This window comes from Ascaphus truei, chromosome 10 (assembly GCF_040206685.1).
Source record: "Ascaphus truei isolate aAscTru1 chromosome 10, aAscTru1.hap1, whole genome shotgun sequence".
In the NCBI taxonomy this organism is placed as follows: Eukaryota; Metazoa; Chordata; class Amphibia; order Anura; family Ascaphidae; genus Ascaphus; species Ascaphus truei.
The window spans coordinates 29735535-29762922 of record NC_134492.1 but is presented as its reverse complement, the minus strand read 5'-3'; the positions used below and the strand labels follow the sequence as shown (position 1 = coordinate 29762922).

General features: G+C 43.8%; 1 protein-coding gene across 5 annotated transcripts; it reads left to right on the top strand.

The window, feature by feature from the left end:
- The first annotated feature begins 403 nt into the window (after positions 1-403).
- DHCR24 (24-dehydrocholesterol reductase) lies at positions 404-26360 on the top strand. 5 transcript variants are annotated; one of them, XM_075616410.1, is made up of 10 exons: positions 404-501; positions 3125-3375; positions 9140-9295; positions 10679-10784; positions 15632-15750; positions 15848-16111; positions 16498-16641; positions 19379-19576; positions 21724-21902; positions 25315-26360. In XM_075616410.1, the coding sequence occupies exons 2-10, from the start codon at positions 3145-3147 to the stop codon at positions 25466-25468; spliced, it is 1551 nt and encodes a 516-aa protein (XP_075472525.1). In that variant the 5' UTR covers positions 404-501; positions 3125-3144; the 3' UTR covers positions 25469-26360. The 5 variants fall into 5 exon arrangements, with proteins under 5 accessions (XP_075472525.1, XP_075472523.1, XP_075472526.1 ...); XM_075616408.1 differs by having other exon boundaries at positions 442-544; XM_075616411.1 differs by having other exon boundaries at positions 497-567.
- Positions 26361-27388: the final 1028 nt, after the last annotated feature.

Here is a 27388-nt window from a genome sequence, read left to right as displayed (position 1 = left end):
TGAGAGAGAGATGTAATATAGTATACTAGATAATATAGCATAACATGATGTAATATGATATACTATAGTATGAAATATACTATATATAATATAGTATAATGATATAATATGATATAATAGACAAGCACTAGAGTGTGGTATGATATATATTAGGGTAACCCCCTAGTCACAGTCACACCCCTCAGCCCTCGCTGTCCCTGACACAGACAGCCCCTCGCCTCTCACACCGGATTGGTCACACCCACGAGGCTGCAGCATCCCTTTCTGGTCCGATCCCAACCGCGGTTTCTGGTTGGCCAGACCCTGGGAACGCACCACCCGAGCTTCAGTTGATCGGCATGATGAGTACCCAATAGCATATAAGGAGGGGGTGTGTTTTCTCGCTTTAATATCACCGGGCACGTGCTGTAAGGCGGGGCTAAGGTGCATGGGCGTGACTAGCGACGCTGTTGAGATGTGAGAGAGTGGAACTGACACAGACAAGAGCCAAGGAGAGAGCCGGTGAAAGAGGAGGGAGGACCGGAGAGGAAGGAGGAGAGAGCCGGTGAGAGAGGAGGGGGAGAGCCGGTGAGAAAGGAGGGGGCGAGCCGGTGAGAGAGGAGGGGGAGAGCCGGTGAGAGAAGAGGGGGAGAGCCGGTGAGAGAAGAGGGGGAGAGCCGGTGAGAGAAGAGGGGAGAATAGAGCTTAGAGCCGGGGAGAATAGAGCTTGGAGCCGGGGAGAATAGAGCTTGGAGCCGGGGAGAATAGAGCTTGGAGCCGGGGAGAATAGAGCTTGGAGCCGGGGAGAATAGAGCTTGGAGCCGGGGAAAATAGAGCTTGGAGCCGGGGAGAATAGAGCTTGGAGCCGGGGAGAATAGAGCTTGGAGCCGAGCAGTGCTGAGAGAAGCTGACTGCATCTGATAGGTAAAATATCACATAATGCGATAACAATACATGCCTCCATCATAGCAATCCCGTGTTTATTATATAAGAACACTGCATAACTTCTGTACAGGATATACACGTGCACCTCATATATTCCAGAATATATACCCGCATCTTGTATACCTGATGCAGTAACCGGATTATAGGAACAGGATCAATATGAATATGACCTGGCAGGTACGCGGTCACCCTGTCACCTGGCGGGTACGCGGTCACCCTGTCACCTGGCGGGTACGCGGTCACCCTGTCACCTGGCGGGTACGCGGTCACCCTGTCACCTGGCGGGTACGGGGGTCACCTGGCGGGTACAGGGTCACCCTGCCACCTGGCAGGTATGCTGTCACCTTGCAGGTATGCCGTCACCTGGCAGGTTCAGGTCACCCTGTCACCTGACAGGTACAATATTACGATGTCAAGCGTCGACTAAAGTTGGCAATATATTATGCTGCCGGCGTCGCTACGTGAGTGCACACATCAGGCGCAATTTAGTACTTGGCTATTGTAGTTGGCCAAATACCGGCGACATAGCGCATTGCCGTGGCAGCATTTTGAGAAGACAATAAATGTTGTCTTCTCAGGCGACTTCTGCGTGACGTCAGCGTCACGTGAGCTGGTTCACCAATGAGGGCGAACCAACTTCGTGACGCCCCCAAATGTGCACTATGGGCACAGATCCCCTGTGCTACAACAGCGTGGCACGGATGGTGCTCGCACTCTCGCAAGCAAGCGCATGAGCTCAGCCTAAGGGAGCGGCCCCAGTTCCTTCTACGGCGTGCGCTGTGCGTTCAAGCTCCGCCCCAGCCGGTCAGGCCGGTCCCAGTTACGACCTTGTCGCGCACCTTTCCCCAGCGGTGCGCGACAGGTTTTCAGTCAGGCAGGGGAATTTAAGCTGAGTTTGCGACGGAGGCGTGGCCACGCCCCCACCGGTGGTTCAGCCAATGAGGGCGAACCAGCCGCGTGAGGTCATGGCCATGCCCCTGCAAACCCACCGCCATGCCTCCTCCCGTCGCAAACGCTCCCTCTCCCAGGACTGCAGATCACGGTGCAGTGCTGTGCACGTGCCGCGCCCCCTCCCCCTCTCCCCTGCCGGGCGCACGTGCAACAGAACGCACTGGGACCTCACCCTAAGGCTGAGCTTATAGTGCTGGTGACAGCGACGCCGTGTCCAAAGAAATGCATTGCCGCCGTCGCGTGCGCTTATAGTAAGCGTGACGGAGCGATGGCTTGGTCGCGATCGCTGAAAGTCATCTCAATTTGATTTTTCCAGCGACCGTAGCCTGACGTTGCCGGCACTATAAGCGCCGCCTGAGAAATTACAATAAGTCGATTTTTATATACCGTATTGGCTCGAATATAGAACGGCCTCACACATAATACGACCCTAAAGTTTTGAAGGTGTTCTACATGAATAAAAGGTGTTGACTGCGCATATAATACGAATACAGTTGTCGGAAGGACATTTTTAGGAAAAAAACATGGCACTATATTCAGGCCAATACGGTAATTAAAAAATGTAACATTTAAAAAAAATAATAATTACATTTGCCATTTGACTACACAGCTTTAAAGAAGACCGAGCTGTCAGTGTGTAAGTGGGATAGCAGCGCCTCTCTTTACCCCCCTCCCTGAGGTTGGCGGCGCTCCTCCCTTACCCCCCTCCCTGAGGTTGGCAGCGCCTCTCTTTACCCCCCTCTCTGAAGTTGGCGGCGCTCCTCCCTTACCCCCCTCCCTGAGGTTGGCGGCGCTCCTCCCTTACCCCCCTCCCTGAGGTTGGCGGCGCTCCTCCCTTACACCCCTCCCTGAGGTTGGCGGCGCTCCTCCCTTACCCCCCTCCCTGAGTTGGCGGCGCTCCTCCCTTACCTCCATGATTGCTATGCCTGTGTGTATCCTGTTCCCCTCATTATGATTCCCAGGGGTATGGTGAAATAAGGGTATTTTATTTATCGTAAAAGGTTGTTTATTTAAAAAAACATGTAAATGTGTAATGTTCAAACTAAATACCTTCCACATCATTTAAACATTTATTATGAAAAAATGCTTTCAAATGAATGAAGTTATTGATGTGTTGTGTTCTTTTCTATGCTTCCTATTTAACCGATATTTATCACAATAAATATTATGGTACATTTCTTAATGTCATTGCGGGAAATGTGTTTATTTGTTTTTGCACAACCTACATTTTAACCTTGTCGCCCCTCAGGTTTCACCTCCTCTTATACCATGGACCTGTTTCTGTACTTGGTCGGTTTGCTCGTCTTGTTCCTGCTCTGGGTGAAAGCGAAAGGCTTTGAGCATGTCATTGTCCACCACAGATGGGTGTTCGTTTGCCTCTTCTTGCTTCCTCTCTCCGTTGTCTTTGATATGTATTATTACCTGCGGGCCTGGCTAGTATTTAAGATGTGCAGCGCTCCCAAACTGCACGACCGCCGGGTGAAGGAGATTCAGGATCAGGTGAGATGGGCAATACAAATGGATATTATCCTCCATTGGCATTAATTAGCCTTCATTATTTCCATCTAAATGACTGCGCTGACATACTATTATATTTAGGTAACAAAGCACTTGGGAGTTTTTCCCAGTAATATAAAAATGTATTTCATTGTACGGGATAAGACTGACCAGACAGTCAAAACCAGTGGTAGGCAACATGATGTACTTCAGGGGCTATGGAACACAGAACTTCAGGGGCTGCATGGCCAGATGGCTCATATATTTTTGCTGCACTGGTTGAAGGGGTGTTGTAGCTATGGGCAGTAGCTTCTTTCAGCTCCCTCTGCTGCATAATGCCGGCATTCTGGTGCATACCATCTCACTCTTCTCCTTACTATTATACAATAGGACCATATCCGGTCATCTACGTCATCAAGGTGATTGGACTGGACATTTAACACTGTACAACACCCTTGATGACGTAGATGACTGAAATATCGTCCTATGGTATTACCCCTCATGATGTAGATACCCATATTCGGTCATTTACGTCAAAAGGGGGTTGGACCGTGCTGGAGCAGGGAGAGTTAGGGCTGGCTGCAGACGGATGAAGAGTGCGTGGAGCAGAGGAGATTAGGTAAGGTGGTTATTGTACAACTGGAGGATTAGTGCTCTGGGGGGGGTTCCCATTCAGAAGAATGGTCCGCCCGCAGTGATAATCTTTCGGGCCGTAAAAGACACTGTCCCCAGCGCCCCAGACTTTGCTTGTCTGTCTGCTGTGCCAGGGACATTAAGCCTGGCTACAGCCGGTATTTCAGAAGATAGTTAACTACGTTTTTAGAAATGTTTGGTTAGATCTTCCTTGTTCTTCGTTCTAGGTATATTATCTGGAACAGAAAATAGTGAATTTATATTGAAACATCTTCATGTTCTATTATCCAACAGTGAGAGCATTAGTGTTTATAAGGGACATATTGAAATAAAAGAAATTGGGATGTGTGTGTCTGTGTGTAAAGAAATTGTGTTTGAGCAGAGCAAACAATGGGATAATAAACATAAAACAAAATTAGGCGTAATTATAGTAGGGTAACAACTACACGTAATAAATATTCTAATAATAGGTTGAAAGCTGTAATGATAATAGTGAAATATTAATAAATCAAAATAGATCAACGTATTTGTGCAGCTGAAGATGCCACAAGGAGAATCGCTCCTTAATCAGGTCCAGAGGTAGCTCAGGGGGAGGCTGTGCAATAAAGAGGTTATATAATGTTCTGAATATAAAGCTCATCTGCTAGGAAGAAGGATGCCTTAAGACAGGGGTGCTCGGCTGCAGTCCTCAAGCCCCACCACAAGGTCATGTTTTCAGAATATCCCTGCTTCAGCACAGGTGGCTTAATCAGAGGCTCAGTCTTTGAGCCTCTGATTGAGCCACCTGTGCTGGGGGGGGGGGAGGGATTGAGGGCTGGCGTTGAGAACACCTGCCTTAAGATATGGAGGGTCTCTGCTCAGATGTTCCTGTAGGTCTTTTGATGGTGGAGTGGTGTGATAGGTGCAGGTTCAAGTCACAATCACAGAGCTTCCAGGATGCCCCTCCTCTGTTTTTGTGACTCTGCTTAACTTCATCGTCACTCGCACTGCCTGCCCCTTTAGATCGATACCTCAATCCCACATCCTCAACTGACTCTCCCCATGCGTTTCACAATCTGGACTGCTTCAGGGGGTGCTTTACTGGCAGCCATTAGATGGGGTTGTGTGTGTGTGTGTTGTGTGTGTGTGTTTTCCAAGGCTCTGGTTGGTTCAATTAGTAAGTCATATTGCATGTATAAAAATATTAATATTATCGCAGGCAGAATATGAAAGTGAGTACTTAATAATATAACATACATTAACAACATCAGGTAAAATGTTATTACCAGTGAATGAAAGGAAATATAAAATGAGGACCTGTCTATACACTATAAAAAGTGCAAACCAAATAAATATAAAAAAATATATATAATTTATAATAAACCAGTGTTGGATAAAAGTAAAGAAATGTGTATCTGAAACTAGAAATAAAAAAAAATCACAAAAATGGCTCTTGTTCCACTTCTGGATTAAGGTCTCCACTGATCTTCCAGCTACTGCGGTCGAAAGCCTCTCCATGTTACTCAAATATTCTAATTTCATCCTCCTGTCTTGCTTTTGGACTTCTTCCAGTGTTCCATTTATTTTGATCTTTGCACAATTGATACATTTGTTGAAACATTATTTTGATCTTGCTGAGATTTATATGGAGTTCTACCTTCTTACGTTCATTGGCCTGATTTGTTGCTGGAGGTCTTCTGAATCTGTGGCAAAAAATCATAGTTTACTCAAGTATTCACTGTTTTTCGATTTTTATCGAAAATTTACATTTTTTTTCCAAGTCAATGTTTTAAATAGTTCTTTGTGTTACGGTGAAAACCTTTGGCGTCACTCTGTCGCAAACCCTTGCAGATCCTTATTTTACGTATGTCTTTATGTAACCTAAATGTTCCTTTATAATATAAATGCATGCTTCCTCTGCACTTTGTCTTCTTAATGCATTTAAAAAGGCTGAGATGTAGACCAATTTCACATTTTTTGTAATCTACGAATTCTAAACTGAAGGCTCGATCAAATTCATTATTTTGTAACATCACTTCTTGCACAACTTGGATAAGACTCATTGGGTTGTATGCACTGCCAAATCCTTCTTGTTCTCTAGTCTGGGCAAAGTCCAGAGTCTGTGGCAGCTGATTAGTGCGTATCTTCGTAAACCTGTTGTGATTGAAAGTAGATTAATTGGTCTGTAGTTCTTATGGTCTTTCTTACGGATAAGGATAACTATGGCATTACTCCACTGTTCTGGAATTGTCGTTTTCTTCAAGCAACAAAAAGCGTTTTGCAATGATTTTCTTTATTTCTCACCCAAACTCTTTTTAAAGTTCAGTTGTTATACCATCTTCCCCCTGGGGCCATGCCATTCTTCATGGATTTTATAGCCTTTGCTACAGTACATCTTCTGGAAGAAACAAACATACTGTATAGTAAATCATAATCAAGCAAACAAAGAGCGAGAAGATAATGTCCTGTGTTCTGGTCGAATTCCTCAACTCTCTTTATGATAAGCGCACAGTCTTTTATGCCCTCATCTGCAATGATTTTGCTTCTTTCCAATCATAAGTTGCTGTTTCATCTTCTTAATTTTTATTTTCTGTATTATATGTGTAGCGGTCATGTAAAATGCCTACAGTCATCTCTCCTGCTGGCAGCAAGGCCTGGTAAGTGTGGGCATGCCAGCAGTAATCATGGAGGTTTTCCCTCACACCCTGGTGAGGTGTCCTGTGTAGCTATGGGAGTGGTCACAGACTCTGACTCCCTGGTTGGTGATGTCAGAGTTGTGTCAGCCCCCAGAGTACATAAGACACAGCACTGTGACTAACAGTTAGTTCTTGCAAGGTTTTTGCAGCGTTCCCGTTCTTTCAGGAGTAGAGATATTGCAGAGTTCAGAGAATAGTTAACAGTTATGTTATAGTAGCTGATTTAGGAGTCTGTGTCCCGGGACCGGGCACAGAGCAGTGAATCCCTAATCTAGGAGACATACCTACCAAAGGGAAGCGGCTGGAAAATGATTGGCTAAGTACACCCCATTGTGGAGGGCAGCTATGCCCACCAGTACAATAAAGATGGAGCTGATCAGAAAGACCCCTGTGTGTGAGAGTATGATTACACAGGAGGTTGCACCACCGAGGAGTTCCTCACCAGGACCATCCCCATGCGGACGCAGGGACCCTGATGAGGTGGAGGCGCTGCACTGGAACTAGGTGGGACTCAGCACACTACCTCAGCTGCTTGTCTGGACGGGTCCTCCCCATACACCATCATGCGGGAGACTCAGGAGTCCTGTTGCCAACAGGTGCACCACCAGACACTACCACACTGTAATGGGGACCGGTTAGACCACAGGGGCCAATGTGAGATTGGGTGGGTCAGGCCGGGCCAGAAACACCGTTACATATGTTTTCTTACATCTTCAGTTATACGCTTGCTGATAGTCTTGCGCAGCTTTGTATATTAATTTTTTGTTGTTGGCGATTTTCTCCAGCTTTTGTTCTGTGCTTTCAACTGCAATCTTCATACACTTTTCACAATTGTTTAATGTGTCCCCATGCATCTGGAGCAAGCTTAAGCAATTTCCAGCTCTAGTTGAAATTCTCTGCTGTTACTTTTATGGTCCTTGATGTTGATTTTGTTTTTTTTAAGCAGTTTTTTTCTTTTCATCTTTGCATTGAGATGAAAAGTAAACTGCAGCGAACCAATTGGTGATCACATCTTTTGTCAAAACGGTGAAGGACGGTGCTAGCTTCAGTCGTGTGTTTCTTGTTAGCTTGGATATAGTGAATTTAATTCTTTATTCTGTTGGGGCCACACTGCGTTTTATTTTCTATTTGGATTCTTCTTGAAGAATGAATTCATTATATGAAAGGTTTCACATTCTACAAATTATTCCAATCTGTCTCCACATTAATTCCTGTTTCCTTAACAATACATAACCATAACTGACGCTTCTTCTTTCTGCTGGGCACCGAACTCTACATTGAAAACTTCCATAATGATCTTGAAGTGACAATATCCTTCAAGTTTCTGGATTCCATGGTAGAAGTCTAACACTTTATTCTCTGTGCATATGTGTACTTTTTATAGCTCATGGACAGGGCTCTTCAAATGCACTCGCCCACACTCCCACGGGCAAGTGCATTTTGGCCGCTTTTGAGTGCTTACCTGCGACGGGGTCCGGAAGCGTGGTGCGGTGAACTCCTTCTCCCCTGCAAACTATAATGTTTCCCCTGCAGGTCCTGAAAAAATGGCCGCGCAGCGGCAAATGACAGTACGTTGCCATAGTAACGGGACGCTCCGTGATATCACACGGCGTCCCATTGCCATGGCAATGCGGCGTCATTTGACGCCGCATGGCTATTTTTTCAGGACCTGCAGGGGAAACATTACAATTTGCAGGGGAGAAGACTGAGATCGCCGCGTCACGCCGCCAGACGCCGCCGCAGGTAAGAGTCGTGAGGGGGAGGGAGTTACTTTTGGGGGTGCAAGTGGGTTTTTCCCTAGTTTTTCAAGCCCTGCTCAAGGACAACCATAATTTTAAATTTCCTTTAATTCATTATTAATAAAATGTTGCTTTATGTTTATGTATGTTCACTCTCATTATTCTGCCAGCTATGCTATTTTTATATGCAGTAAGACTATTACTAGTTGAACCAAGCATTGGGAGGCCTATATAGAACACCCCCTATACTGGTTGTCAGTATAGCATACCCTGAACAAGTAGTCCAAACTGTGAAACGCATTGGGATGTAGCCAGCTGGGGACGGAGTACTGTGAAGAGCCAATCTGAAAGGGCAGGCAGTGCAAGTGATGGCAGTGATACGGACGAAGGATGTAGAATGGAGTGATGCACCAGAGGAGTGATGCACCCTGAAGTTCCATGGATTTGGCCTAGCCCGGGAGTGAGCTCCTAATAGCAGGGCCCCTATCACATTGCTATCACTCCACCATCTACACACTAACATCTGGGACCCTCTATATGTTAAGGAATTCCCCCCAGCAGGTGAGCTTTATAATTCGTATCTACACTTTTTGTTGGTGTATTGTGTTATTTTGAATTTTTGTTTTAAATATAGTACTCTATATAGCCTGTTTTCTAGGTCTCTTATGCACCCCTTTCCCATTAAGCTACAAATGGAATAAATTGTGTATCTCCTCCCAGGTGCGGCGGTGGAGAGCAGAAGGTGGTAAAACTAACATGTGCACTGGGAGACCGGGCTGGCTAACTGTGTCACTGCGTGTTGGGAAATACAAGAACACGTCTAAGAACATAATGATTAATCTGATGGATATTCTGGAGGTTGACACCAAGAGGCAGGTATTTATCACAAATATTAACCAGGGTTCTTGCATTTTTATGATTTATTTCTGCTTATTTGGGGATACCAGTGTAAAAATGGTTTAATCAATAGCACTATACCACCACAGAAAATCAGAGCACACAAGAAATGACAACGCAAAGAACTCGGGAATGTTGACCAGGACTGTCAGAAGTTTGTGTCTGTTCTAAAGAGCTTGTAAGCAATGATGGAGGCGAAAGCATAAATATAAATGGCAGAAAGGGACACATTAATATTGGACTGGAAGATGTGGAAATGCTTCCTTGAAAATCTGACTCTGAGATTTAGATCTGATGGAGATATGAAATGCATTTGCTGCCTGTTGAAGAAAAGTGTATATAACACAACTGGAGCATAATACTCTGGTTCTAGTGTTTATTTTTTTTGTTTATTTAAAAATGGAATATTACGATTCCACATTTGGTTACTTTTTATGTCACTGCATGTTCGCCTTCTGCCCATATCTTGTTCTGGTCACCACTCTGTAGATGCTCACCTCCTTGATTCCCAAAAATTGGAACTACCCCGGAGGATACATGACCACTGGATATACCCACACGTGCTTCTTCTCTGCCACTCCCTCACCAGCAGTGTGGAACAGTGTATAATTGTTTGATGTCCCAATAAATCCAGACTGCTCCAACCTAAAGCCTGTCAGTCGTTCTAAACACTTCTCCTTTTTGAAAAACCCTTCCACAGAAACCCTTCTTTTTATTCTGCGAGAGAGAAGGTGGTGCTGCAGGCGCGATAATGTGAGAAAACACATGGTGGATTTTTCATGGGGGTTTTACGTGAGGCTTCCATGAAAGCAGGTTTATGGGTTCTATCTATATATCAGCGTTACTTGGCTAAAAAAACTGCAAAATTGGGGCACAAGTTGAACCAGATTTATTAAAGAACTCCCTGCTTTCAATGTTTTTTCTTTGCACCATTTTTCTCGTTTGCAGCTTTAATTTTCTATTACACATATAAGGGGCCACATATCAAACATAATGCAAGGTACATTGTACATTGTTTATCAACGTCTTCCAAAACAGTGTTACATCACAGAAAAAAAATCCTCATTTATAAAAAAAAAAATTGTTACACCAATTTTTCAAATTGTTGTTTTTTTTAGTTAATGCAATAAAAAAATATGTATTTTTAAGCGCCACACATACCATATCTTTTTAATATCTGGATCTGATTTACCTTCTATACAAAGCTACATGTGTATACACACTGGAATAGGCAGATACAGATTTGCTGACAACCTTCCCTGCTTTGAAAATAAGTGAGTGCTAAGTTTTCTCTGCAAAGTTTCCTCACTATTAAACATTCCTCATGCAGCTGACGAATATGTCCTCTCTCACCCCCTCTAGTTTGTCCGTGTGGAACCATTGGTTAACATGGGTCAGGTGACAGCCTTGCTTAATTCTATTGGATGGACCCTTCCTGTTTTACCAGAACTTGATGACTTGACTGTTGGTAAGCGCATATGTTTCATCGGTCATAACTTATTAATAACTACCTGCTAAATTAGGTGATAATTTAATTAGTTTTAGAGGTACCAGGCTTTTACACGATAGCCCATTTCTAAAGATGAATGAGTTTTTTATTGGGAAATAACTTTTTTTTTTTTTTTTTAAATATGGCTGTTATGCTATTTGTTTGTTTGCTAATGGCTGACCCATTTTAATCTAAATAATATAGTTCCCCGTTACTTTGGTAGAAGTCGGTTTCCTGCATTCTACTGTTCTTTACCATGGGTGGGGGGGGGGGTGTTAAATCTCTAGATAAGATTAACAAAACATCAGGAAGAAAAGAAAATGACTCGCCTGAAAATAGAATGCCTAATGCTGAAAGGTTAACTCTCACTCAAGAGGCAAAATCTTACAGGCCAGAGAAGTAATATTAGAGTCTTCTTCCCAATCGTCTACGTCCAGAGGAAAGATTCTTTCGAGCCCAATAATCCCTTTCACCGCAAGCCAGAGGACCCAACCAAAGCAGAACATTTTAACACTGGCTATTTGAGCATTTCTAATGAATGCAACCATCACATAGGTGCCAAAGAATCAAGAATTACTAGTTATTTATTCACACTTGCTTGTGGCTTTCAAAGCCAAGAAAGGTTACAAGCAGTGTTGGACCTCTGTAAAGTAATGCAATAAATCAGTGGTTGCTGATGAGGCACTTCAAGATGACCGACTATGCCCAGTCCTCCGTGTCATACAAAAAGGAGATTTAGCTTCAATACATAACATGCGCATTTAAATTGATCAGAAATATCACAAATACTTAAGGTTTTGCCTTGAGGGGAGGCAGGAGTTGTTCAGGATTGCAACAGCTCCTCCAACTGTCACTAACGTGATGCCTAAAAGTGCATCCCATCTACAGCCGAGGTGGGCAACCCTTTTGCCATTCGCCACTTGTAGCGAATTGGCAACCAAAGTGTGGTGAATTGTACTTGGGAAGCGAGTGCGGCGGCAGCTGTGCCTGATGGCAGCGCTAATGCTGAGGGGACGCATGCGGACGGTGGCCGGGATGCGTGTGGTGAGTGGAGGAGAGAGAACCAATGAGAGCACGGCGGGGGCGGAGCACACACCCCAGTGGTGACCGCTCTACAGACTCCTGTTCCGGTGCGGTCTGGCAAGATAAGAAGCAACACAATGCTGGCTCAAGAGATGATCATGATATTGGGGAGAGGGGGATGATGATGGGATGGGGGGTGATGATGGGAAATGACATGCTGATGAGGGGTGTTTGAAATGAGATGATATGATAATGATGGGGGGGTGGAAAGGAGGTGATGATGAGGGTGGTCAAATGAGATATGATAATGAGGGGTGAAATGAGATGATATGATGATGGGGGAAATATGATGATGGTGATGATGATGGGGGGGGGAGAAATGAGATGATGATGATGATGGTCTTACATTTTCAATTTGAACCATTTTCATCGTTTGCGTCTGACACAGTTGTAACTGAGTAGTCCGTGTTCATGTTTTGAATAAACTTGTTCAAACAGTGGGTGTTTTTACATTTTCAAATGCGCAACATATTACCTCCAATTTTTACATGGTGTGGCTTATTTTTACTTCTCATTCGCCACACCTGTGGCTGCATTGAAAAATAGGTTACTCAACCCTGATCTACAGCAACAGGGTATCTGTGTGCTGCCATACCTAGACGACTGGCGGATGCTTGCTTCTTCCAAGGTGGAAGTTCTCATCAATGTGCAAATAATACCATTAACTTTGCTAAATCATGGATGGATTATCAATTTCCCGAAGAATGCCTTGTCGCCATTCCAAAATATCATATTTGTGGGATACATAATCTGCAGGGAAAAATCTTTATTGCACTGGACAAAGGTTCAAAGACCTGAAAACAGATGAAGCCATTCCTGGGAACATCCAATCCGCTCAGGCTTACATGAAGATTTTAGGCCTTCTGAGCTCTGTCAGACATGTTAACATGGGCACCTTTTCATTCCAGGACTTTATAAACCAATTTTTTTTTAACCTATTTGGACAAGCATTTAAGATACCTAAACCAGAAGATCCTAGACAAAATATATCAGAGGGAAGACCTTTGTCTATAGTTCGCACTACAGATTCAATCCTACAAGGTTTTTGAGCTCATATAGACAGTCTGATACACAAAAACAATTCCCAACCAATGTCTTGGCAATAAGGGTTAGTATGAAAGGCAGTTATAGCCCTTAAAGACATCATCATAAATCGCCATCCAATCAGAGTATTCTCGGACAGTGCAACCGCAGTGGGCTACATCAACAAACTAGGTGGCACTTGGAGTCGGGAAACCCTGAAGGAAGTCTCCAAGCTTCTAAGTTTTCGCTTTTATCAGCAAGGAATATTCCAGGTTTGAAAGCAGATTTTCATAGCATTAAATCTTTTATATATTTATTTTTTTAGATTGTAAGGGAAAGAGGTACAGTATGAGGCAGGGAGGCCAGAAAAAAAAGAATGTTGCAGTAATTCACACGAGGGAGAATGAGGGCATGCATTAGTGTTTTAGTAGTGGAGGACATAGGAAGTGGTTTATCTTTGCAATGTTGCAGAGGAAGAAACGGCAAGCTAACCGCGTTTATACGAGGGAGACGTCGAATACAACAGCTAGACAATGTAGTTGCGAGGCTGGGTGGATCCTTCTTTTTTTTTTTTTTTTTTTTTACTGTAAAGGGGTCTGATTTGTGGAAGGAGTCACATTTTAGACATATAAAGCTTGAGGTAACAAAGAGCCATCTAGGCTGGCAATATGGGGATTTGTGACTGGACTGTAGGTGTAAGGTCCTGTTCAGATAAATATAGTTGTTTGTCATCAGCATAGAGATAGTTTAAGCTACCGTAACGGAGTTAATAAGGTCACCCAATGAGAGCTTATATAGGGAGACAAATAGAGGACCTAAATCGGAGCCTTGAGATACATCAACAGAAAGATCCATAGTGGTAGAGGAGCTGGCAAAGAATACACTGAAGGAGCAGTGGGAAAGGTAGGAGGAAGACCATGGAAGGGCAAATCAATGGATGTTAAGAGGGAAGAATATGCAGAAGATGCGGTCAACTGTATGGAGAGGAGAAAAATCCGAATGGAGTTGTTTCCTTGGTTTGGCGATATGGAGATCATTGGATATTAATACACCTGCTGCTATCATCCTGCTTTTGTAATACCTAATGCACTTTCACATACTACTTCACCTTGCGTGTTTTACACTTAACTTACTTACACTTACCGCTATCACCTTGCGTGTTACACCGAATACACTTACTGTTATCACCCTGTGTGTGTGAGACACTTAATATTAGACGTACTGCTATGTACTATACACTTGGGATTAATTTAAAATTATTAAAGACAATGGGAGTTTTTGATCGCCCACTCTGGCAAATATTGAATAAACTTTTTTAATGTTAAACTTACTGCTAACACCATGTGTGTGTGTTGCCCCTAATGCACTTGTGCTTACGTATCACCCGCTTTGGTTTAACGTATCTACTTACACTTAACAATCCTTGTTGTATCATCTCTGTCTTACACCAAATATTCAAAATGCTTCAATGCTGATGGATTCCCTTCTAGTGCTGTTTGTTGCTTTTGTGTGGGATGTAAGGTCACCAGGGGAAACCCATTGTGTAATTTAACACATGCTGTCAGTTGTCGGTGTTCTAACACAATCTTGTATCACAATGTCATTAAATGTTAACATTCTTACTTTTTTTGTTCTTGGTTTTTATCCTCTGTTTATTTCACAACCCCATGCTTTTTTTTAAAATCATGTAGTGTGCTTTTTCAGAAGAAACCCCTATTAACTGGGCCATACTGTTTATAAGGCCCCGCTCACACAGCACGCTACACGAAGCGAGCGCGTTCGTCACAGATGCCTGGCGGCCAATGGTAGTGTTCAGTATTGAAACTACCATTGGCTGCAATGTATGGCGTCGACGCTGCTGCAGTCGCGGGAGTCTTTTCAATCTGTGATCTCCGGCTGCAGCAGCGCGACGTCAATTTCGGCAGCCAATCAATGTCCAGACGTTTACATACATTGGCTGCTGAGATTGATCAGAGACTCGGCAGTGAAATCGGAGGGTTGGGGGACCCCCTCCCCCCCTCTCCCCCCCCCTCCCCTCTCAGTATATGATCCCCTCTATGCAGTGGTACTCAGGGCAGATCTGTGCTGGGGGTGGTATGAGGGACAAATACCTCAGTAAAACTAAAATAAAACTAGCTGTGATAACTTCGCCCCCCTTCCTTCGGTGTGGAGGAAGAAAATTTAAAAAAAAACACACAAAACAAGCTGAAGTGGGATCCGAGTACAGGGAGTTCAGGCGCTTCGGGGACTTGCTCTAATTACACACACATGCTCACACACACACAGTCCTGCTCTCTCACACACTTCCTGGATGTCGCCTTGTGTCGGATCAGGCAGCGTGGCGAAGCCCCCCGTGTGAACGCGGCCTAATGCTGCATGGGGCTAGGGTTGCCTGAGTCAGGGCAAGTTGTTTTGTTAGTAGTAAACTGTTGGCATTTTTAAGCAGGCGTAAGCTTATCGGGTCCATGTTGGAAAGTGACACACTGATTTGCATGTGATTACCCAGAATCCCTGGCTGCCGTGGAAGCATTGTATGCTAAGAGATAGGAAAGGCAGGGTTACAGACCTGTGTGATATTTGAGTGTGCTCACATGTGATATTTCTATTGGCTTTTCCAAAATGTAAATGTTGAAATTATGTATTAGACTTGGTTTACAGGATAGTTTTCAAACAAGGGTGAATGTAGTGATTTAAGTCTATTTAAAACATTCTCTTTTTAGGTGGTTTGATTATGGGGACAGGAATTGAGTCTTCATCCCATAATTTCGGTTTATTCCAACATATCTGCTTGGCCTATGAACTTGTCCTTGCTGATGGCAGTCTTGTGAAATGTACACCAGTAAGAGAACACTTCTTTGGATTATGCGTTTTTGTTTTCATTACAAATTGCTACTAATGCTATTGTGCTGATGTAATAATGAGGTTTTTTTTTTCAGACAGAGAACTCGGACCTGTTTTATGCTGTCCCCTGGTCCTGTGGTACCCTCGGCTTTCTGGTTGCTGCCGAAATAAAGATCGTTCCTGCTAAAAAATATGTGAAGCTGCAATACACACCTGTGACGGGTTTGGAGAAGATCTGTGAAAAGTTTTCCAGGGACTCTAGAAACAAAGAGAACGATTTTGTGGAAGGATTAGTTTACTCGTCTGAAGAAGCTGTTATAATGACTGGAGTACTGACTGACGAAGCAGAGCCAGATAAGGTAAGTCAGAGACATTGTGTTATTGAAAGCATTTTTATCAGTGTCTATAGCAGGTCGGGTTTTCAGGATATCCGTGGCTCAGTCATGTTTGAGCCAACTGTGCTGAAGCTGGAATATCATGGAAACCTGTCCTGTTAGTGGCCCTTGAGAACTGGCGTTGGCCACACCTGGTCTATGGCTTTTTTTCAACCACGGAGTCTTCTCATTTTCCTATGTGTGTGTTTTTTTATTTTTGTACCTGTTTTCCTGCTCTAGTTCCCTTGCATATTTCTCCATTCATTCATTCATTCATTCTTCTTCTTTTTTTTTTTTTTTTTTCCCCTGTATGTGATCAAGATTTAAAAAAAAACAACAACAAAAAACGTCCTATTTTTCTTTATTCAAAGGTGAATAGAATTGGGAATTATTGGAAGCCCTGGTTTTTCCGGCATGTAGAGAGTTATTTAAAGAGTAATCGTAATGGAACAGAGTACATTCCTTTAAGGCATTACTATCATCGTCACACGAAGAGCATCTTCTGGGAGCTACAGGTAGGTCTGACTATAGGAATATATGGGAGCTGCAGGTAGGTCTGACTGTGGGGATTCTTAGCACCTTCTGCCTTCAGGTCTTGTTCCTGAATGCTATCAAGACCAGGGATATTCTGGGTTCTGGAGAATGAGGCCAATTGGTTTTCAGTGTGTTCCATAACTTTGAGGCCTTCCTTGCTATGCCAGTCTCATGCTTTAATAGAATGGTTGAACCTACAGAACCAGCACAAGTTTCAACAAACTTCTTGAACACCTGTTGCTACCTTCCCGCCTCTTTGATGGAGAGAGTGATAGATGATTTTCATTCCTTTTCAAACTACTGCCAGATAAAGGCCTTCCAATGATCTTCCAGGTACTGCGTTTGCAAGCCTCTCCAACACATTGCTCCAACAATTTTTATTCTAATTTCATCCTCCCATCTTTTGGTCATTGACTTGGTCTTTTAATATCCATTGGAATCCAGTCAAGAACCATCTTTGTCCAACGATGGGTTGTCTTTAGCCTCTGAATTGTTCAATCTGAGATTCATATGGAGGCCCATACATATAGTGTGAGTGTGTGTTATAGATATAGCTCTTCACTGTAAGCTGTATTAACGGCCTAGAGTGCCTACTGCGTGGTTTACTTACCCCACCCTACAAACTTAGACAACACAGTTTTTTGTGGAAGTAAAAATGGTCACAGCTTTATTGCTTAACAATACTATCAAATAACTGTCAGCCATAAACTTAGTCCTTTGTCATCCCTATTCTCGGTATCTTCTGGCGGGAGGAGCCATCCTCCGCCCGCCGTATTTTACCGTCAACCGGGAGACACACTCTCCGCTGTGAGGGACACTCTCGCCCCTTATCTCACGGCCCCGTCATCCGTTCACCCTAGGTCCCCCGTTTCATGGCCGCCTGGGCCTAGCCGCATAGGATAGAGCCCAGCTACCTAAGATTGGTGCCAGGGGTACAGCGACCGACCGCCTGCGTCGGCGCCTCCAGCCCGCACGATCTTCTCCGGGGGACCGTTACCTGGCGGCCCATCCGCATCGGGTGGAGACCCATTTCGGGTATTTACGGTGTCCCTACGATGACTTGCCTGACGGTTCCGCCAACGCTGTAACAATGGATCTGCTAACAGATTCATAAGAAATGGTTAGACATAACAACATTCTTCATGGGATGGGTGGGAAAAACAGGATTAATGAACTCTCCTCGCACGCGACGGGTTTAAATAGCCCGCCCTCCTCCTCCCCCCCCCTCCTAAACCCCCCTCCTCCCCCGCTGCTGTGCGCGCAACTGCACACCACCTCGTGGTGTGGGGGAGGGGAGGAGAAAGCCATCCCATGCAAACCACTGGACGCACGGCGGCCATTACGTGGGCGACGGGTCCATTTTGGAACCTCTGCCCTTCTTATCCACTACAGCAAGACTTTCACTGTTTAACAGTGAGATATCGCGTGAGTTGTGCCTGCAGAGGAATTCTAAAGTGAACTAATGGTAATGGCATGTTTAATAAGCTAAAGGTATGTGACTGGAGCGATGCCTTTAAAACATTTTTTTTTTTTTTTTTTTTAAAGTCAGACAAGTTTAGGCATTTTAGAATGTTTTTCTAACGCTTTAATGTTCCCATAGTAACCACTGGTTTTTGGAGGGCTTTTACCATTTTTACCTGCCCATTTTGTGATCACACCGTTTTCAAACACATACAGTATTTACAGACACACTGTTACTCCACACCTTTTTCTTTAATTGTTCTGTGCAAATTTGTTACGCTGCCATCATTAGACAAATGATACATGGGAAAGGCAATAAGTGTCACATTATCCACAGCAAAAAAAAAAACATTCCTGCTCTAAAGTGTCAAAAGAGCAGATACATATTGTTAAGCATATAGTATAACGATAATTCTTCATAGTAGGCTCCTTTTCTTGATAGCAGGTTGTGTTTTTATAGTAGTACCCTCTTCTGTATTTAATGTGCAAGTCCGTGCACAGCGCCTACTGGGACTAAGGAAGCAGGAAAGTGTCTCTCGCTGTAGTATATGCAAACGCAGCTCTCCCTGACATACGTCCCCGATAATCGGCATCTGGACCATACATAGATATAAAATACTTTCTGTAGAGTCTTTCCGCGTAAAGCAGTACTCTCACTTTCCTGCTGCCGGTCAGTATCGGATCCAAATGTGTGCCCACCGGAATGAATATCCAGATAAGAGATGTTGATTTTGAAAGTAACTGCACTGCAACAAAACACTGCAGGGCAATCGTGCAAAAACGAATGAAAAAAGCATATGTTTAATGATTTTAGCCATTTAAAAGGAGGCCTAAAACTTAACTCGTTTCCTGCCCACTGCAGCGCTCCTTGACAAATTGCCATTGTGGGCGCGAAGGGCGCGGGAGTGTTTGGGCCTAATTTTAAATGGCTAATCCGTAAACTTTTTTTTGCTTTTTTCATTCGTTTTTGCACTGTCGCTCTGAAGATTTTTGTTGCAGTGGCGTTACTTTCAACATCAACTTCACTTTTATAATTATTATTATTTCACAGGAAATCAAAAAGTACAATTTTTTTCTTTCAGGATCATTGTATCATTACATCTTGTTTGTGTGTTTGAGAAAATTTACACAGAGCAGATGAAATTATAAAAAGATAAATGTTTTTTCTTACCTCCTATAAAATAGCGTTTAGTTTATGGTTTAGAAAAATCTTTCTTCTCCACATATACATTATCTTGTGACTTTGTTTTCTTTAAGGACATCATTCCTTTTGGCAATCACCCGTTTTTTCGTTACCTTTTTGGCTGGATGGTGCCTCCAAAAATCTCCTTGTTGAAGCTCACCCAAGGAGAGACAATCAGGAAGTTGTATGAGCAGCATCATGTGGTGCAGGACATGCTTGTCCCAATGAAATATCTGCAGAAATCAATCAGTGTCTTCAACAGCGAGATCGACGTAAGTGTCAAACCTTTCGTAAATATTGTTCATGAGCAACAATATCTACATGCCCCTGAAATCTGGCTGTTTGTTCTGGGTTCTTAGGAATTCACATAAGCTCCAGCATAGCAGGCATTTGAAGTTCAGGTATAAACATCTTTGCATACTTAGGTCGAGGTGAGATTCTGTAGCTTCTGTGCTGCATTGTTTATTTGTAGATACATCTTAGGCCAGGGCCATGGTCAAAAAGACCGCGCTGAGGGGAAACATCATTCCTATGTGCACGGCTTTAGACGAGGCGTGCAGAGGCGTGTGGAATTGCAGCCGACAGAAAAATGTAAGTTTTCCCGCTGAGGGAAGCGCAGGGCCGGTCACGTGACCGCCAAAAGCCAATGGCAGTCCGTGACGTCGGCGCTGTAACGTGGCGCGCTAGCTCCGCCTCCTGCTTGGCTCCCACCCTGCACACACGCGCACGCTGATGCTCATGCAGGGACACAAAAAAGCTCCTGCTGGAGCAGGAGAGCATGAGCGTCAGCGCTGTGAATGTCATCATGTCCGAGTCCTTAGGCAAGTGCGTGAGCTGGGAATCCACTGCACAGGGGTGGGCAAGCTATTAGTTGCGCCCCCTTTGCTTGCGCCCCCTCACCTCTTGGATTGTCGTCAAATGATGCTCGGGGTCACGTGATGTCACGCCACGTGACCCCACAGCGTCAGGTGACGCTGCATTGCCATGGCGACGTGTCATAACAGCCTTCAGAATCAAGGTAAGTGGGTTACAGAGGCCTCACGCGATCCCCCGGCATATAATTTAAATGCTGTGGGGAAGAGCGCGGGACCTCTGCAACCACCCGCACCCCACCAGAAAAATCTACTACCCTCCGTCGGGGTGCCCCCCCCCCAGTTTGCGCACCGCTGCGATAGTAGCTGTTAACCTGGCGGTTTAACAGTTTTTTTTTTTTTTTTTTGCCCTGCCAACCTTTCCTTTCCCAGATGTCCTTTCCTGTGAATCCTGTATGTAACTGTGATACTGACAGTTGTGTGCATATATTTACCATTGTAGTGACAGGCAGAAGGGACGGATGCATAATATCCGATCTATAAGGAATGTAACAAAAGTTGCAAAAGGTCAATCAGATTGGCAAAAATTTAAAATGATCAACCCTAGAAACTTTTATTTAAACACCTTAATAACAAAAACATTAGAAAATAATTATAGGACCCTTTCAGTATGCGATAAGAAAAAAGCAGAGGTATTAAACATTACTTGCCTCTGTGTTTACATGGGAGGAATCGATTGCAAAAATAGTGCCACAGGAGGAAGCCACAACCTCCTATATTAACGAACAATTGGTTAACTGAGGAAGAAGTTCATAGGCGGCTTGGTAAAATTAAAGTAAATAAAGCACCTGGGCCCCTGATAGCATACACACAAGGGTTCTTAAGGAGATAAGTTCAGTAATAGCCAAACCATTACATTTGACATTCAAGGACTCCATTTGCTCAGGCTCCGTACCACAAAATTGTTGTAAAACAGACATGGTGCCTATATTTAAAAAGGGAGCTAGATCACAACCGGGAATAACGGACCTGTAAGCGTGACATTGATAGTGGGGAAGCTACTTGAAGGTTTAGTACGGGATAATATTAAAGAATACCTTATGGATAACAAAATTATTAGTAATAGTCAGCACTGATTTATGAAGAATAGGTTGTGCCAAACTAACCTTATTAGTTTATTTGAGGAGACAAGTTGGAATTTAGACCAGGTTAATGCAGTTGATGTGGTCTACTTAGATTTTGCAAAGGCTTTTGATATGGTGTCACACGAGGTTTGTGTACAAAATAAAGTAAATTGGACTCTTGGGTCCAAAGGAAATATTTGCACCTGGATTGAAAACTGGTTGAAGTACAGTATAGGCAACAGAGTTATCGTAAATCTAACCTTTTCAGGTTGGGCTAAAGTGAGTGGAGTACCTCAAGGATTGGTACTGGGACCCCTGATTTTTTTAACTTGTTTATTAATGACCTTGAGGTTGGCATGCTGGTTAGAGCGACAGGGTATACAGAACCTTGGTGTTGCATCTTAATTCAGTAACTTCATGTTTTTCAGACTTTTCTGTTTGTTTCCTCTGCCAAACTGGTAGTGATCCTTGTGCTTTCTGCAGGTTTACCCACTATGGCTTTGTCCGTTCATGCTGCCAAGCCGCCCTGGCATGGTGCATCCTAAAGGAGATGAGACTGAGCTCTACGTTGATATAGGAGCATATGGGGAGCCCAAAACGAAACATTTTGATGCCAAATCTTCCATGAGACGGTTAGAAAAGTATGTCAGAGATGTCCATGGGTAAGTAAATCAGCACATTGTAAATTCCAAGCACTTCCATGTTTCATAGCGCTGTATTGTGAACTCATGATGCATGCAACTTCTTGACCTAACTAGAAAATATGCACTTCCATGTACTCCTGTCTGTCTCCTCCTGTCTCAAGAGCACATGTACTCCTGTCTGTCTCCTCCTGTCTCAAGAGTACATGTACTGTACTCCTGTCTCTGTAAGTTTCCCACCACCACTCTTCGGGACAGGGACTGTTTTCTCCCGAATGTTTACTTTTATGTATATTAAAGGAGCAAGCCCCCCCCCATAGCTAACCTCCATTTATTTGACATGATCTTCCCTGTATTTTGTACAATATGTATGTAAAATGGTTTACCCCATATCTAAAAAATGCAGTATAAGACAATATAATAGGTTCTTACACGTATGTATGTGTTTCTTTATAGAACAGAACCAATGTACGCAATGTTTTCCAGAATTAGCAAGAGTGTACAGGGCTATAGCATACAAAGATTCGAGTGTGTTAAGCAGGAAGTTGAACACTGGGAATTAGGAATCCCTACCTTTACAGATCTTACAATCTCTAGATGCAAGACTTGCAGAATACAAAAGGAGGATGTGCAGAATGAAATATATTTGAGGGCTCCATCAGGAGTTTTTAAGCTGTCCTGTAATTCTGATGTTTTGTATATCTATCGCCATATATCCGTCTCTATTAAGGACTGTGCAGTCTTCAGTCACGTGTTTCTTGTTAGTTATGCTATAGTCCATTTCATTCTTGGGTCCATTCCATGTCCATTTTGCATTTGGATTCTTTTTGAAGAATAATGTAGAAGTTTTCAAATTCTGCAAATTCTACCAATCTGTTGCCATGTTCTTTCCTGTTATCGTAACCATACTTACTAACTAATACTTTGTTTGTCTGATGGGCACCAATCTTTGCATTGAAATCTCCCATAACGATTTTGAGGTGACCATTTCGTTGGTTGTTCAGTTGGTTGACTTCATGGTAGAAGTTTCCACTTCATTGTGTGACTTGATGTTGGGGCATACACTAGGATTATTTGAACCTTGTATTCTCTTCTGGCTGATCTTTCATATTCTCCTATGTTGTTTCTCCATCTCTTGTTAATGATGAAGCCTACTTCACTGATTCTTCCATTATCTGTACCTATTAGAATAGGTGTCCGCTTTTGAGCTCAATTAGGCCTTCTTCTTTTCTTCTAATTTCTATAAGGCCCTCAAACACCCTTCTATACCCAGTGAAAGCACTGTATATATGGATGAGGACTCAATTAGAAAGGGTTATGTAATGCAATATAGTAACTGTCAGAGTTGGGCCACGGGCTAAGGTAAACAGGTCATACATAACAGATGAAACAAATGGATAACATAACTTGGTAAATGGTAACACTATGTAACAATGTAGCAGAATCTAGCATTCGCCAATAGGAAAGCAACCGGTCAAATCAGCGTTGCCATATGCAACTGTTATTATTACATAGTGTGTGTGTGTGTGTGTGTGTGTGTATTATACTGTACATTATACCTTTGATGTATATTCACTCCCTGCTCTGTACTGTATGTATTTAGGTCTTTCTAAGAGTACTGTTGTCTTGCAGCTAAAAACGTCTGTCCATGACTGTCTTTTTCTGGGTTGCTCTGGCGTCTCCCCTGCTGAAATCCCTCTCCTGGCTTCCTATCAAATCCTGTATCACACACTCAATTCTCCTCCTCACTTTTAAAGCTTTACACTCTTCTGCCCCTCCTTACATCTCAGCCCTAATTTCTCGCTATGCACCATCCCGACTCTTGCATTCTGCTCAAGGATGTCTTCTTTCTACCCCCTTTGTATCTTAAGCCCTCTCCCACCTTAAACCTTTTTCACTGACTGCCCCACACCTCTGGAATGCTCTTCCCCTCAGTACCCGACTAGCAACATTTCTATCAACCTTTAAGACACACACCTTAAAACACACCTGCTTAAGGAAGCATACGAGTAGCTCCATGGCTGATAATTAAAACCTCATACATAAACCTTGGCCCTTTGCAGACGCACTTACCAGAACGCCCTCCTACTGTCTCTGTACGTTCTTCCTACCAACCAATTAGATTGTAGGCTCTTCGGAGCAGGGACTCCTCTTCCGAAATGTCACTGTCTGAAGCACTTCTTCCCTTTTGTGTTATTTATATTATTTGTTATTTATATGATTGTCGCATGTATTACTGCTGTGAAGCGCTATTTACATTTATGGCGAGACAGACAATCTGTTAAACCTTATTTGCTTTATTGTTGGACGCTGATCCTATAGTAGCCCCTAGTGGTAAAGATTGGATACTTCCATTTTTTTTAGTAGTTCCTTGGGATTCCCGCATTACTTTTGAAATGAACCGTCTTCTCTTTTTGTTTTATACAGAGTATAACTGTACAGTTCAAAGCCTCAGAAATAAGCTAGGATCTTACAATGTTCCTGAAGCTCCGGTCCCTCTTTTAGTCTGTTATTTATTTACATATCTCACGTGCTTGAGACAACTTGAGCAAGAAGATTCCTTTTTTAAACATCTTGGTAGCTTTAGAAGAAAGATTCCCCTCATCGGGCCAGGAAATGGGAAAGCATACTGTATGGTCTGGTTGGGAGGGAGAAAGTGAGTAAAACAAAGGGGGGGGGGGAGGGAATTGACTGGCGCCTGGAGAGATGAAGGATAATACACAAACAAGCAGGAAGATACAAAGCATGATTCCATATGATGGATAGATAACCAGGCAATAGGAGTTAAGTATAAGCTAAGGCAGGGGTGCGCAAACTATTGCAGCTGCGCCACCCCTGCTTGCTCCCCCAGGTGCTCGCGCCCCCCTCCTACTTTGTTTTCCAGCATCAAATGACACTGCTGGGCCATGTGACATCATGTCGTGCCACCGCAGCGTCATTTGACACCACGTTGCCTTGGTGACGCGTCACACCACACATCTGAATCCCGATAAGTGAGTTACAGAGGCCTCATGCGATCCCCCGGCATTTAATTGAAATGCCGCTGCAACCGCCCACCCCCTCTTCCCCCCGGAAAATCTTGTGGCCCCCAGTTTGCGCACCCTTGTGCTAAGGTAATGGTTGGCTGTGGAGTAGTGTGTTGCAGAGGGGCACTAGCATTTGAAATGTGTTGAGCATGCTGTAAAATGCAGAATAACCGATAGAACATTGCAAGGTATGAGTTTTTACAGAATAATGAAAATCGTTTTGTTTCAGAGAGTGAGAAAGGACAAAGACTTTAGCAGGTTTATGGAACATCCTCATCTTGTCACAGTAATTCAAACTATTCCCTTGCAATGTTTCACTTCCCACTTTCTGTCCTCTGACTCACAAGCTCATTCGTCAGCCATCATGTCATGTAAACTAAAATAACCTTTTCTTTTTCTCTTGATAGTTTTCAGATGCTGTATGCAGATTGCTATATGAGCCGTGAGGAATTCTGGGAGATGTTTGATGGATCCCTGTATCAGAAGCTGAGAGAGAGTTTAAATTGCAGTAACGCTTTCCCTGAAGTGTATGATAAAATCTGCAAAGCAGCGCGGCACTGAGCAGACGATGTTACTATAGAAAACGGACTCAATACTCTGCCCTAAACTGAAGCTTTTTTTCTGAACACGAACCTTGATTTTTGGTGACGACTTTCAAATTTCCCTAAAGGTCACCTGTTCTGCGTTATCAGAGAAAAATGTCTGTTTCAAAACCAAACAACTGAAATACAGCACAGTAACAGGGGCATTTAAATAGAATAGAATCCCCATTTTAAGTCCTATGGGGCAAATTCATGAAGCTCCTTTTTTTTATTTTTATGGGTTAACACGCCCGATCTGGCATTAACTTCCCTTCGAATCAATGGGAGTTAACACAGGATAAACTGTAACAGAGCTTGATGAGTTTGCAACTTAATGTGAAATTTGACTGAGGCTAAAGGGGTCATAGTCTTTTCTGGTGGGGGTCTGGTTTGTAATAAATAAAACCATATGTGGAGAGAACTCCCTGACTCCCTGTACCACACAGAGCTTCCCCGTAACGGCTTTAATTGTGAATTCTTCTTTTTCTCTCTGCTATCACAGTGCCTGAAGGGGACAATGTTAGCAGGATTTCTATACAACCTTTTTTTAATTAGTTGAGTTCCCCTCTGTGAAATGATGAAACAATCTCTGCTCATAGTAATGAGAAATGTCCGCTCCAAAGAGATAAGATCATGACCTAGTATTAGACTCCAAAGTTCACAAGAAGCTTCAGTTGATCTTTAACAATGTTCTCACTTCTCTCGCTGGATCTGAATGAAGATTTCCTCCCTCCTGACTGACTGTTAATGTGGCGTGAAAGACATAATTATTTGTATTTCTAAACTTTCACTTTTCCAGCCCGTTATGGGTCGGCTACTTTTTGTATTCTTTTTGGAGGAAGGGAGAAAGACAATAAAAAAAATGTTAAATATATTGTCAGATTTTTGACCTGGGGTGAGATGCTGTACGGTTGTGATGTTAATTTCAGTTTACGGCAGATATGTTCAGCATGTCAGAAATGTATAAACTGGAGCTGTAGTAAGTTCACAATGGCATCAGTCACGAGTCTTGCTCTGCTCTCATTTGCAAGACGAACCAGCCTGGCTGTCCCCATCTTAGTAATGGATGTTTAGATGATAATGTACAGGTGGTCTATTACATCATTGCATTTGTATAACCTAGATATATCCTACTTATGCTGGAAAAATTGTGTCCAAGGGGGAACTTACATCTGTGGTGGTCATGTCCATTGATCTCCCAATTTTGGAATAGCATTTAAATAAGTTTTCCATAGCTCCAGATCCTGTTGTTGACCTCTTGGGCCTACCATTCCAAAATCTGACTAAACAAGAAAATGAACTAATTACACAAATACGAATAGCAGCTAAATGTGCCTTGGCATCCAAGTGCCAAACTGCAAAGGTTCTGCCCATGAATCTTTATATATAACTAACTGATATACCCAGCGTTGCCCGGAGGCAGGGAGGGGGGGGGGCGTGAAAGGCAGGGGAGGGGGGGGCGTGAAAGGCAGGGGAGGGGGGGGCATCAAAGGCATGGATTCCTCCCCCTGCATTTCCTCACCTGCCAGCATGCAGCGCTCCTCGGCTTGCCACTGGTTGTCTCCCCCCTCGTGGCCTCCGGTGGCACAAAGGAGGTATTAACTCCCTCCTGCTCCTCGGGGATGTTGAGCCGTAGAGAGCGTTCTCTGGGAGGTGGGGGGAAGTGGGAGAGCGACACACACGCGACACCTACGTCTACTTCCGGCCGCCGCCATCTTCTCACTCGGTGCCGCGAGGAAGGGGATCCTTCCGGGCGCCGCCATCTTAGTTGCCGCGAGGCAGCTGCAGCCTGCCTGGCCACTGCCTGTTCCCCCGCTGGGGAGGGAGATGAGCGGAGCGCCGGGAGGGAGAGGTGAGCGGAGCGCCGGGAGGGAGAGGTGAGCGGAGCGCCGGGAGGGTG